This window comes from Heterodontus francisci, chromosome 32 (assembly GCF_036365525.1).
Source record: "Heterodontus francisci isolate sHetFra1 chromosome 32, sHetFra1.hap1, whole genome shotgun sequence".
NCBI lineage: Eukaryota > Metazoa > Chordata > Chondrichthyes > Heterodontiformes > Heterodontidae > Heterodontus > Heterodontus francisci.
The window spans coordinates 17338210-17351311 of record NC_090402.1 but is presented as its reverse complement, the minus strand read 5'-3'; the positions used below and the strand labels follow the sequence as shown (position 1 = coordinate 17351311).

Below are 13102 nucleotides of genomic sequence, written 5' to 3'. Positions count from 1 at the left end.
ATGTCCCTTTGTCACTTTTAAGAACTTTGATCCTTTTTCCTTAAGCTTGTTCACAGTCCCGTGCCATTTATTTGAAAGAAAATATTAACACTGTACATAAAGCACTAGCATTTCCACCTCTAAAGGTCTGTAGCAATAGGAATTACTACAGGTATAATTATCAGGAATTTGAGCTTTTGTTCTGTAAAACTGCACACTTATTGGATTTGAAATAACCATAATAAGTGCACAGGGGTGTTCATTGCTATAACTTGCACATAATGCACTTTTTTTTAAAGAATACCCAGATTGTCGCCAGAGTAGGGCATCTTTGGTCAATAGTACATGATTTATTTCCACAGTGCTCATTAAATGTCACTTTGCTTCAGGAGAAGAGTGAACTGGAAAACCTGCAACTTATCTCCCAGTGTCAACGAGCAGAAATAGAACATCAGAAGCAGCTTATTGAGAAGGATCGGCAAGACGTAGACCAGCTGAACACCAAGATAAATTCCCTTCAGCACAGTATTGAATCACTGGAGAGAGAGAAAAGCCACATTCGAGGGAATTGCCTCATATTGGAGAACAAACTTGCTCAGGCGAAAAAGTAAGGAGCAGAGCAAGATATTAACCCAGTCCAGTGCCACATAAAACACTAGCAGCAATAGTTCATATGCCAAATTATGTAGCACAGGTAACCGGTACTGTTGGCGAGCCTCATAACTTAGTTCCTAACCATTAGGCTAATTAGATACTGCAACATCACCTTTGTCCTCTGTCATGCTAAAATTCATAAACCAAATAGAAATCTAGAAGATGAAATCAAAAATTGCAGATGTCAGAAAGCTGAATCCAAAACAAAAAAAAGTTGGAAATGCTCTTCAGATCAGTCAGCATCTGTGGAGAGAACAGACAATTAAATGTTTTTGATGTAGGGTTCACACTTAAGTCAGAGGTTGTACGTTCATGTCCCACTGCAGGGATTTGAGCACATAATCTAGGCTAACATTTCCATGCAGTACTGAGGAAGTTCTGCACTGTTAGAGGTGCTGTCTCTCAGATGAAATGTCAAAGATGCCACAGCATTATTCCAAGTATAGCAGGGGAATTCTCTTGGTGTCCTGGCTAACATTTATGCCTCAAACCAATACCTAAACTAGATGATTTGGTCATTTATTTCATTAATGTTTGTGGGATCTTGTTGTGCACTAAATGGCTGCCGAGTTTCCCACATTACCCAGTGACTACACTTCAAAAGTACTTCATTGGTTGTAAAGTGCTCTGGGGCATCCTGAGATCATAAAAAGCACTATATAAATGCAAGTCTTTGTTTTGTTTCTTTATAATTTATTGTTGCTGCAGTGCGATATATTTGGATCTGTATGAATTGCATATCATGCAGTATCCTCATTTCAAATTTGCTTTTCAATCCAATACATCACCAGTGATCTTTTTTCTGTACTTCTCCCTACACATTTTGATGTGGTTGCATTAAAAATTTGAAACCATTAAATTTAAAATGGAGTTTTGGAGTTCACGCAGGTATATAAATATAATTTTTATAATTTACTCTTGCTATTCCAGAGCCATCGAAGCCACTGAAGGCAATAACAAAAATGCTGTGTCTAAACTGCAGAAGCTACAAACTGAGATAGGTGAACTGAATCAGGAAATCAATCAAGCCAACATCCAGAAGCAAGAGCTAAATAGGAAGGTAGCAGACATGGAAAGCTGTCTACAAGGTATGTCAATTAGCCTGGTCATAAAATACAAAATGCAGGCACTCAAATTGGCAACCAGCATGATTGTTATGCTTTAGGTGCTGAGTGGCTGCCACTTTTATCTAGCCTGCCTTCTGGAGGCTTGCTTTCCGCTGACCAAATTAGCAAACAACAGTATAGTCCACATTCTAGTTGGCAAAGGATGGTATGAAAACAGTTTCACAAGAATGAAAGAATTTAATACTAAATGAAAATTCAAGTTGCAGAGTGTTGTGGAACTGCATAGTAGTATGCAGGTTTGTGTCCGAAATTCCCCAGACAAGTAGATCCCAATCAAAACTCTGGCATTAAATATTTCTTCCACCCTCACGTATTTTCCAAGCCTCCTGGTGTAAGTAGTCAATTGCTAGCTGCATATGCATCTTTCTCCCACTCACCATATCGAAATGAGCTGGCCCCAAGATTTCTGATGGGATCATTTGGGTAGGCAGACATGCTTCTTTGCTGCAGTTTTTTTTATTTTTTCATGTGATGTGAGCATCTCTGGCAAGACCAGCATTTGTTCTCCATCCCTAATTGTCCTTGAGAAGGAGCTGCTGAAGTCCATCTGGTGGAGGTACACCCGCAGGACGGGAGTTCTAGGTGTTTGACCCAGCGACAATGAAGGAATGGCGCTATAGTGAACATTTAAAGTGGTGGATGAGGTGCCGATCAAGCAGGCTGCTCTGTCCTGGATGGTGTCGAGCCTCTTGTGTGTTGTTGGAGCGGCACTCATCCAGGCAAGTTGAGAATATTTCCATCAAGCTCCTGACTTGTGCCTTGTAGATGGTGGACAAGCTTTGGGGAGACAAGAGGTGAGTTACTCGCCGCAGAATTCCCAGTCTCCAACCTGCTTTTGTAGCCATGGTATTTCTATGGCTGGTCCAGTTAAGTTTCTGGTCAATGGTAACCTCCCGCAGGATGTTGATAGTGGGGAATACAGTGATGGTAATGCCATTCAATGTCAAGGGGAGATGGTTAGATTCTCTATTGTTGGAGATGGTCATTGCCTGGCACTTGTGTGATGCAAATGTTACTTGCCACTTATCAGCCCAAGCCTGAATGTTGTCCAGGTTTTGCTGCATGTGGACACTGACTGCTTCAGTATCTGACGAGTCGCGAATGGTACTGAACACTGTACAATCATCAGCGAACATCCCTACTTCTAACTTATGATGGAGGGAAAGTCATTGTTGAAGCAGCTGAAGAATGTTGGACCTCAGACACTACCCTGAGGAACACTTGTAACAATGTCCTGGGGCTTGGATGTTTTGCCTCAACAAGAACAACTATCTTCCTTTGTGCTTGATATGAGTCCAGCCAATGGAGAGCTTTCCCCCGATTCCCATTGACTTCAATTTTGCTAGGGCTCCTCGATTCCACACTCGGTCAGATGCTGCCTTGATGTCAAGGGCAGTAACTCTCACCTCACCTCTTGAATCAGCTCCTACAGCAATAGATCCTGGGACTCTGTGTTGAAACTTAGATTTTTGTGATTTGTTTTTGGAATAAGCTACAATGGGTAAAGGAACTGGAGAAATATTTAAACCATGAAAAGTTTCATACTTAATCAGAAAACATTTCTATTGCATAGAGAAAAATGCAGAGCTGGAAATGGTGACTGATAATCTGAGAGGTACCAAAGATCAGCTGCAGTTAGCAGATCAGGTAAATCCACTATTTAATTTTAAGTTGAACATACCAAACTTTGATACAGATTTTACAGTCAGGGTTTAAGAACTTGATGAGGTAGACAAACTTACAAACCGTTTTAACCAATGTTACAAAGTGTTGGATGATCCATTATCAAAAATTGGAATTCAGATGAATAATTTAATTTTGTTGTCCTATTTCTGTTAAGAGTCATAGAGTTATACAGCATAGAAACAGGCCCTTCGGCTCACCGTGTCCATGCTGGCCATCAAGCACCTATCTGTTCTAATCCCATTTTCCAGCACTTGGCCCGTAGCCTTGTATGCTATGGCATTTCAAGTGCTCATCTAAATACTTCTTAAATGTTGTGAGGGTGTCTGCCTCTACCACCCACTCAGGCAGTGCGTTCCAGATTCCAACCACCTTCTGGATGAAAAAATGTTTCCTCAAATCCCCTCTAAACCTCCTGCCCCTTACCTTAAATCTATGTCCCCTGGTTATTGACACCTCTGCTAAGGGAAAAAGTTTCTTCCTATTAACCCTATCTTTGCCCCTCATAATTTTGTATACCTCAGTCAGGTCCCCTCTCAGCCTTGTCCGCTCTAAGGAAAACAACCCTAGTCTATCGAGTCTCTCTTCATAACTGAAATGCTCCAGCCCAGGGAACATCCCGGTGAATCTCTTCTGCACCCTCTCCAATGCAATGACTTTTAAACTTTATTTAATTGTTTAATGGTGAGAGGAATCACTGATGTCATCAACAAAAATGAGGACGAACAAAAGGATGTGAAGGTTCACCAAATTCATTTGCAATGGTGTGATTTTTGATAGGAGTCAAGATAATGAGACATGCCTTTTAAAGAGTATTTTATGCTGATTTTTTATATTTATTTGATAAAACCCCTCTCATGACACAAAGTAATTGATGTCCATTTTAAAGACACACGGTGAATGGCAAGCTATAATCCTGTTATGCAGAAAGATGCTTTTTACAGTTATGCATTTGGTGCTGATTTGTGTGGCACCTGGTTTATCTGTTGTATTGGATTATATACCAAGGTATTGTATGTGTGAAGCATAAAGGAGGTTGAGCGGAATAGAATGATCTGTAGTGTCTCATTGCTATGCTGTTGAGTTGAAGAAACCATGAACAACTTATGACATTTTAATTATGTAAAATACTTGATTCTTCCTTGATTAATAGATCCAAAATATCACAAAGTACAGTTTAAAGCTATAATTAGTTTAGGAAAAGTATGATTTAGACACAACGGCCAGTAATTTACGGCCCCCTGGGGGTGTGCTAGGAGGCAGGGGCGGCTATAAAATCGAGTTGGGGGGGGTGGGGTATGGTGGTAAAGTTCTTCGAGGATATAACAGAGTTGATAAAGGGGAACCGGTAGATGTAGTGTATTTAGATTTCCAGAAAGCATTCGATAAGGTGCCACATAAAAGATTATTGCACAAGATAGGAGCTCACGGTATTGGGGATAGTGTATTTGCATGGATTAGGATTGGTTAACTCACAGAAGACAGAGAGTCGGGATTAATGGGACTTTTTCAGGTTGGAAAGACGTAACTAGTGAAGTGCTACAAGGATCAGTCCTAGGGCCTCAATTATTTACTATCTATATTAATGATGTGGAGGAGGGGGCAGAGTGTAATATATCCAAGCTTGCTGATGATACAAAAATAGGTGGGAGGGCATGTTGTGATGAGGACATGAGGAATCTGCAAGGGGATATAGATAGGTTGAGTGAGTGGGCAATAACTTGGCAGATGGAGTTTAATGTAGGCAAGTTTGAGGTCATGCACTTTGGTCGGAAGAATCAAAAGGCAGACTATTATTTAAATGGAGAGATACTTCAAAAAAGTGCAGCACAGAGGGATCTGGGTGTTCTTGTACATGAAAGACAAATATTTAGCATGCAGGTGCAGCAAGTAATTAAGAAGGCAAATGGAATTTTGGCCTTTATTGCTAGGGGGTGGGAGTTTAAAATAGGGAAGTCTTGTTACAACTGTACAGGGTGTTGGTGAGGCCCCACCTGGAGTACTGTCTACAGTTTTGGTCCCCGTATTTAAGAAAGGATATACTGGCATTTGAGGCAGTTCAAAAGAGATTCACTAGGCTGATTCCTGGGATGAAGGGGTTGACTTATCAAGAATAGCTAAATGGGTTAGGCCTTTATTCATTAGAGTTTAGAAGAATGAGGAGTGATCTTATTGAAACGTACAAGATTCTGAGGGGCTTGACAGAGTAGATGTTGAAAAGATATTTCCACTAGTGGGGAATCTCGGACTAGGGGACATAGTTACATAATAAGGGGACAGTCATTTAAAACTGAGATGCGAAGGAATTTCTTCTCTCAGAGGGTAGTGAATGTCTGGAATTCTCTACCCCAGAGTGTTGTGGAGGCTAGATCACTGAAAGTATTTAAAGAGGAGGTAGATAGATTTTTGAAATATCGGGGAGTTGAGGGCTATGAAGAGCTGGCACGAAAGAAGAGTTGAGGTCTGGGGCAGATCAGCCATGATCTTATTGAATGGTGGGGCAGACCTGAGGGGCCGAATGGCCTAGTCCTTCCCCTATTTCTTATGTTCTTATGCCCATTGCCTACCCTCCACCGCTGCTATTTCATCAGCACCGGAGTAGGTGGCAAGTGGACTGCCCGCCTTTAGACCAATTGAGGCACATAAGTGGCCATTAATTGGCCACTTAAAGGCTTCTTCCTGCCACCGCTGGTATTTTACCAGTGGTGGGGGCCACTTCACCACCTGAGGAGACCACCCAGTAATATCTGGCAGCCTCCTTGTGGGCTGGGCAGCCATCCTGATCAGTCACCTTGTACCCCACAGCAAGCCTGCCAGCAGTACGGGGTGCCCCCGCTAAAACTACATCCCCACCCTCGCCCTGCTCGCCAACCCACTCCCCTATATACCCCTCACCGGGACCCACCCAATTGTCCCCTGCAAGGCCCGACCCCCACTTACCTCTTTGAAGGACGACATCCATCTTTCATCATCTTCTTGTGGGCCGTCCTAGGAGTGGCCATCGCTCCCAGTGGCACTGCTGGGACTGAAGAGCCTCCGGCCCTCTGGTTGATGGGGCTTCTTGCTTCAGAGGGGCGCAAGTCCTGACTTCTTTCAATTAAGGATGTGGGCCGCGCAAAATAACGTGGTTTCCAGGCATGGTGGAAGTGGGCTCTCCCCTGACTTTTCAGCTGCCTCCAAGCGAAATCCTGGCCCATGTAATTGTTCACTTAGTTTCATCTTCCCAATTGATTTATAGCACCCAAAAAGGACTATTTTATGTGATAAACAGAATGCATATATGGCAAGTGTGCAACCTGTTAAACAAAAAAAATCTTTAAAAACATTTAGATTTTTAATTGTTAGATTAACTGTAGCTTAATATCTTGCAGAATTTGCATTTTGTTTTTTAGGTGAATTGATGCATGAGTCAGATGGTGATTTGCCTTTCATTGATTTCCCAGGATCATAACAATATCACTAAAAAGCGTGATGCTTTAAAAGCAGAGCAGCTAATGCTGAAGGAAAATATAAATCTAAGTGCAAGTAAATACCAAGCCTGTCTGGAGAGAGAAAAAAGAAAAGACCAAGAGTTATTCATGCTTCAGCAACAGATTGAAGAAAAGCAAAAGCAACTCACAGAGCAGCAAAGGGTAGGAGGGCTGAGAAAATACAATTCTAATGTAGTCTATGCTTGTCAATGAATAACCCTGTCTTATTGTAGAAATAATAAAAATCAGGGTAATGGCAATAGAAAGTTTAAAATTAAAAGCAAATTTTGATTTGGAAGTCTTTTTTAATTTAAAGAAGGTGTAAAAAGTTTCTGAATTTTTTTTATTCATTCATGAGATGTGGGCATCACTGGCAAAGCCAGCATTTATTGCCCATCCCTAATTGCCCTTGAGAAAGTGGTAGTGAGCTGCTTTCTTGAACTGCTGGAGTCCATGTGGTGTTGGTACACCCACAGTGCTGTTGGGTAGGAAGTTCCAGGATTTTGACGCAGTGATGGTGTAGCAACGGCAATATATTTCCAAGTCAGGGTGATGCAAGACTTGGAGGGGAACTTGCAGATGGTGGTGTTCCCATGCACCTGCTGCCCTGATAATACATAGAAACACACACAAAGGTGGAAATCACAATCACTGTCCTTGTCCTTCCAGGTGATTCTTGAATTTGAATACCTCAGTTTTGTATTCTTTTATTCTAATACGGCAATTGCATAATTTGAGATGATTCCTGTGACCACTTGCATTGTGATTTCCACCTTGTTATGTGTTTCTGTGCATTGCATAATTTTTAAAAATCATTTTAATGAATTTTTCCAACTTCCACTATATTATTTGTCAAGAGGGCTAACAGCTGATGACCTCTTCCTCATATGACATGACTTCTTTGTTCAGTGTTTCCCCCCCACCCCACACCAGGGAGGTGCCTAGCCTTTAAACACCTTCCCAGTGTCTCCGATCAGAAATCTGACAAGCAGGTGTGGATATAAATCCTTATACTAAGGCACTGTGGTGGAGTGGCAGCGTGCTGCGTCACCTTGCAGTAAGGGAGGTTTTATAGTAAACTTTATTGAAGTTTTTTTTCATTTAATCTGTTTAGCTGTTACAGTGCATTGAAAAGGATATTCATTGTGAGGAGGTGAAATTGGAGCAATCTGCATCTAAAGTAAAGGCCCACCTCCAAGCTTTGGAGGCTGAGCTATCGGACAAGAGAGACAAATTTGAGCAGGTTGTTGCAAAAGTAAACTTGATGGAAGAACGTTCAAGAAAACTGCAACATAACGAGGAACAATGCATTATTCTGGAGGATGAGATTGCTACTCTGAGTAAGTCTTGAATGTTGATTGTAACAGTGGTTTAGGCACCCCTGTGGCTTTGCAAGTTTATTTGACTAGCTGAACCATACAGAGATCCCAGGTAAAATCACCAATCTATTTTGATCTTGAGCAGAGTGGCATTAGGGACACTGCAATTAGTCTCAGTTCCTTTGGGTTGGCGAAGGGAAAATGCCAGATTGTTGGCATTTGCTGACATTGTGCCTTGCCCTTTGATAGAAAGATGTGAATGTTGAATGAGGACCAGATGAAACTTGCCTGTGAAATACCTCACTGTGGACATGTCTAGCATGTGAGCACTGGCTGCCTGGCCCCAGTGAAACCATACCGTGGTAGGAAGTGCCCTGGCTTCAGAACAATCAAGGCATGTAAATGGAGCACAGAGCATTATTCTGTAGCAGTGGTGCTGTTACTACTAAAACGGATCTGGCAACTTGCCACCCCAAGGAGAAGTCTGAATCCCAGTTAAGATTAGAATTGAAATGATTATTGCCTAAGCCAGGACACAGCACACTCTCTTCTGTGCTGCTAAGCCACCCTTGAACATTTTTTTCATTTATCAAACATTTGATGATTTTACTACCCGATCTCAAATAAATTTACATCAGGTATTCTGTTTTGCTTTGTTGCAGGACATCAGCTGTCCAACCGAGAGCAAAAGCAGCAAGAAATGATGAACGAGCTTGCATTTTGTCATAAAGAGGTTGAGTTCTCCAAAAAAAATCTATCCCACCTTCAGGAGCTGATTCATTCGGAGAGGAAAAAAGCAGAGATGAAAGTTTCAGCCATCAAAGAAGAGTCCAAAGCTCAGAGAGCACAGCTGGAGAAGGTCCTTAATGTAAGTTGTTATCACCACTGAGCCATTGTACTTCCTTTATAACAGTTTAACTGAGCTTTAGTGCTGACAAACTTATAGCAGAATTGTTGACTATAAAACTGCCCATTTTTCACTAAATTAGTCTTCCCTTAGATGATAAACACTAAGAGAATTTATAAAAAGTGCAAGAGTAAAATTTAAGTATGTGCTAATAAAGGAGAAACAATAATCGGATTCCCTGTATGGACTAACAAACCCTTGGGGTAATTTCTGATTTTGTAATATTACCGCAGGAACAAAAATATGAAAACAGCAGACTCCAGAAGGAATTATCTTCAATAGACCAGGCTGCACATGATAACCATGAACGTGCCAAACGCGTCATGACTGAGTTAAATGAGATGAGACAGGAATATTTTGAACTCAAGCAACAGGTACATGAGAAAAAAAATTATTGCTTTTCACGATCAGCTGAAACAAAATAAATTTGTTCTATGCAAGAATTTTTGGTTTCAGTTTTATACATTTATTCCTCCTGTGCAGATGTTCAAAAGTCTGAAGTGGAATTTAAAACAATGGGCTGGATTTTACCGGCCCCCTCAACCTCGGAGTCCGTGGCAGGGGGACCCGGAAAATGTCTCCACGAGAGGCCTGCCACGGTCCTCGACGCTGGGAAGGCTCCACCTCATATGGCAAGGCCTTGTGGTGACCCCCCACCGCTTAACAACGGGAGCAAGATTTGAATATGTAAATTGATGCAAATTAAAGAATTAATGACCTACCTGCTCCCTTTGGCCATCCCGCTGCTATATTCCCGCCGGTTGCCAGGACTCCCCTGCCTTCGGATCTCCGTTTGAAGATCCGAGGCGGCACACAGGTTGGGAGGGGGGAGCAGGTAAGTTTTCAGGGTGGGGAGTGGGGAAAACTATTGCAATTGGTGGAGGGGATGGTGGGAAGGGATTGAAGGTGAAAATTAATAAGGTTCGGGGGAAGGTCGGGATCACAAGTTACGTTTTTTGAGGGGGAGAGGGCAATCAATATTTAGTCATTGGGGGATTGGGAGAGGGGCTTGAATCATTTATTAAAATTTTCAAATTACATTTTTAATGACTATTCCCTTAAAAATATCAATTAAATATAAGGGCTTGAAGCCCTTTAAAAATTGCGCCTGCGCAGACAGAGCTCCCGCCCCCATCCACGTCATTTGTGGGGGAGGGGTCCATCCCGTCCCTTATGTAAATAAGCCGCCGCATCAAATATCGCGGCAGCTCTGCAGAGTGAAAGCCGCGCGTGCGGGATGCCATCTTAGAAGCTAACTGACGTTGTTCCAATGGAACAATGCTCAGCGGCGAGCTAGTAAAATTCAGCCCAATATATCTTTTTTCAAGGAAAACAGTGTTACAGTGTATGTTTAGATCATTCACACTACATCGACAGTGTTTAATAACATCTGAATCCTTAAGGTGACATTACAGCATAATTTGCTAGCCATGTGTTTATATTTTAAAATAATTTGGTGTTTACTAGTGGAATAAAAATATCATTGGCATACTGTATTTGATCCTTCTATGTTGATTGTGATGCTTATATCACAGGATAAAGAATAATGTAATGCCTGTGATTAAAGTATCTGTGATGCCACTAAGAATGGCCAGCAGGAATTTATTACCAGGACTTACTTTTTCAATTTTATATCTTTCATGATATATTTGCCTTTTGCACTGCTTTCTGAAGAAAGCATTCTAGAGAGAGTCAAGTGTATTAGGAAGACCAAGAGCGATTCCCCACAGCAAATTCCTGATCTCAATGGAGGCTACGAGTGGAGATTAGATCTGTCCCCATGGGGAGTTAAAGAAAATATCAGGTAGTATGGCACAAGTTGATAAGAGCAGCAGGAGCTTAGTAATGTTACTGTTGGAAGGAGAGCAGGATATCGATAAGGGGAAATGAAAGAAAAAGAGGCAGGAAAAAACTGTAATAATTTGTAACTGGGAAAAAAGTACTGAAGAGACTTTGATCGATTTATGGGCTGTTCTCACATCAACTGTTTCTCTCAATATTTTAATGATCCTTTAGTTGAGAAGTCAGGAACAAATGGAACAACGACAGAAGGAGATAAAAGAAGCCATAAGAACCCTTCGATCAGATGTGAAAGCAGAAATTAGCAGTAGTTTGAAAGATCTAGATCAATCGTGTGTGGAACCGAAGAATGATCCAGATGTAACTTGGGAAGAGGAGATGACTCTTCAAAGTGAAGTGGAAAGCTTAAAGGAAAACTTTCCCTTTGCCGCCAATGAAGGAACTTACGATGAGAAGTTATGCCTGACTAAATTCAATTTTAAGGTGATATTCCTTTGCAGTTAATTTTAATGATTGTGAGAAATTATGGATTCATATTCCTCCATACATGCAATGGGCTGAATGACCTCATGCTGCAAGAATATATGGTGTACATATAAATTCCTATATATCATTAATATATTATCAATCTTACTTTTCTGTCCACATCTTGTCAACTTTTCCCGTTAGAACTCCCTATATCTCTATTTATAATGGAAACAGCTTATGTAAACTTATCCCCACGTATATTTTCACCATCCCCTGAATGAAATCTGCCAGCACCATCACTGGTGAGGAGATGCAATTAAGAGTGTGCATTCTGAGCATTGTCAGTTTGCAGAATGTCCTGCCATCTGATCTCTGCATCAAAAGTATCAGAAGGTTAGAAGGGATGTATCTCCTCATCCCGTGAGGATTTGAGAGCTTCTTTGTTTTTTCCAAAAGAACAGTACAGCACAGGAACAGGCCATTCGGCCCTCCAAGCCTGCGCCAATCTTGATGCCTACCTAAACTAAAACCTTCTGCACTTTCAGGGTCCGTATCCCTCTATTCCCATCCTATTCATATATTTGTCAAGATGCTTCTTAAACGTCTCTATGGTACCTGCTTCCACCACCTCCCCCGGCAACAAGTTCCAGGCACTCACCACCCTCTGTGTAAAGAACTTGCCTCGCACATCCCCTCTAAACTTTGCCCCTCTCACCTTAAACCTATGATCCCTAGTAACTGACTCTTCCACCCTGGGAAAAAGCTTCTGACTATCCACTCTGTCCATGCCGCTTATAACTTTGTAATTTTGAAAAAAACTGGAAATTGAACTGTCAAAAATTTTGGTTCAGGCAAGTCTGGCATTTATTTAAATTTAATAACCAATACTTGTGAATAAGAGCACATGTGAACAGAAGTACCTGTGATCATGGTTTTTTTTGTTGACTGTTAGAAAATGAAAATAAAAAATGTTTATAGAGAATGGCTTTTGAAAATTCAGTCATAAATCCCTGTTTAAATTGAGTTTGAATTTTTTAAACGTAGAAAAATCATAAAGCATGAACTTCTGAGTATTTAATGAGAGAATTCTTAGTTCTCTATGGAAATTTATGTTTCTTAAAGACTGTCAGAAAACTCACTAATATTGCACTAGCTGTTCTGCTTCTGTACTCCAGGTTATGCACATTAGAAATTGCGCAATAATTTTAAGAAGCATAGAATATATGCTTATATGCATTAATGCAGGAATCACTTTGACAATGGAAAAAAATAGGAGAGGGGGAGTTAAGAGAGTACCTGTGGGAACAAAGAAGGTTGCGCAGAGGGTGTGGTGTCAAAGAATACTGATCTTTTGATACCATAGAATAATGGATGCAGATTCACACATACATTGTGCATATATTGAGTTATCGAGCTACTGGAAAAAACCTCAGCTGAAAGTGAAGCTTCTGTATAATGAGGGAATGGAAAGATGGAGAAAAGGCAAGTTAAAGTCCTTTATCAGGCAACTACAGGACAAGGTTGGATGAGAAGTAGAACCAGATCAGCTTCCTGCATGCTCAAGTAGGATATCGTGCATGGCATATACATTAAAAGGATTTTATTGTTCCCTTGCCATCCAGGACGAACAGTGGCGAGGGGAGGTGCTGAGAGAAAACCTACGACAGCAGGAGGATCACCTCAAGGTTAGAAAAC

General features: G+C 41.2%; 1 protein-coding gene across 8 annotated transcripts in view; it reads left to right on the top strand.

Moving 5' to 3' along the window:
• Positions 1-13102, top strand: part of cntrl (centriolin) — a 162990-nt gene that overhangs the window by 127308 nt on the left and 22580 nt on the right. For all 8 annotated transcript variants that reach the window (XM_068012358.1, XM_068012354.1, XM_068012356.1 and 5 more), the window contains exons 33-41: positions 369-586; positions 1564-1721; positions 3334-3407; positions 6887-7075; positions 8028-8253; positions 8895-9100; positions 9373-9513; positions 11156-11422; positions 13030-13092. In XM_068012358.1, coding sequence (XP_067868459.1) covers positions 369-586; positions 1564-1721; positions 3334-3407; positions 6887-7075; positions 8028-8253; positions 8895-9100; positions 9373-9513; positions 11156-11422; positions 13030-13092 — 1542 coding nt within the window. The remainder of the gene's footprint in view (positions 1-368; positions 587-1563; positions 1722-3333; positions 3408-6886; positions 7076-8027; positions 8254-8894; positions 9101-9372; positions 9514-11155; positions 11423-13029; positions 13093-13102) is intronic.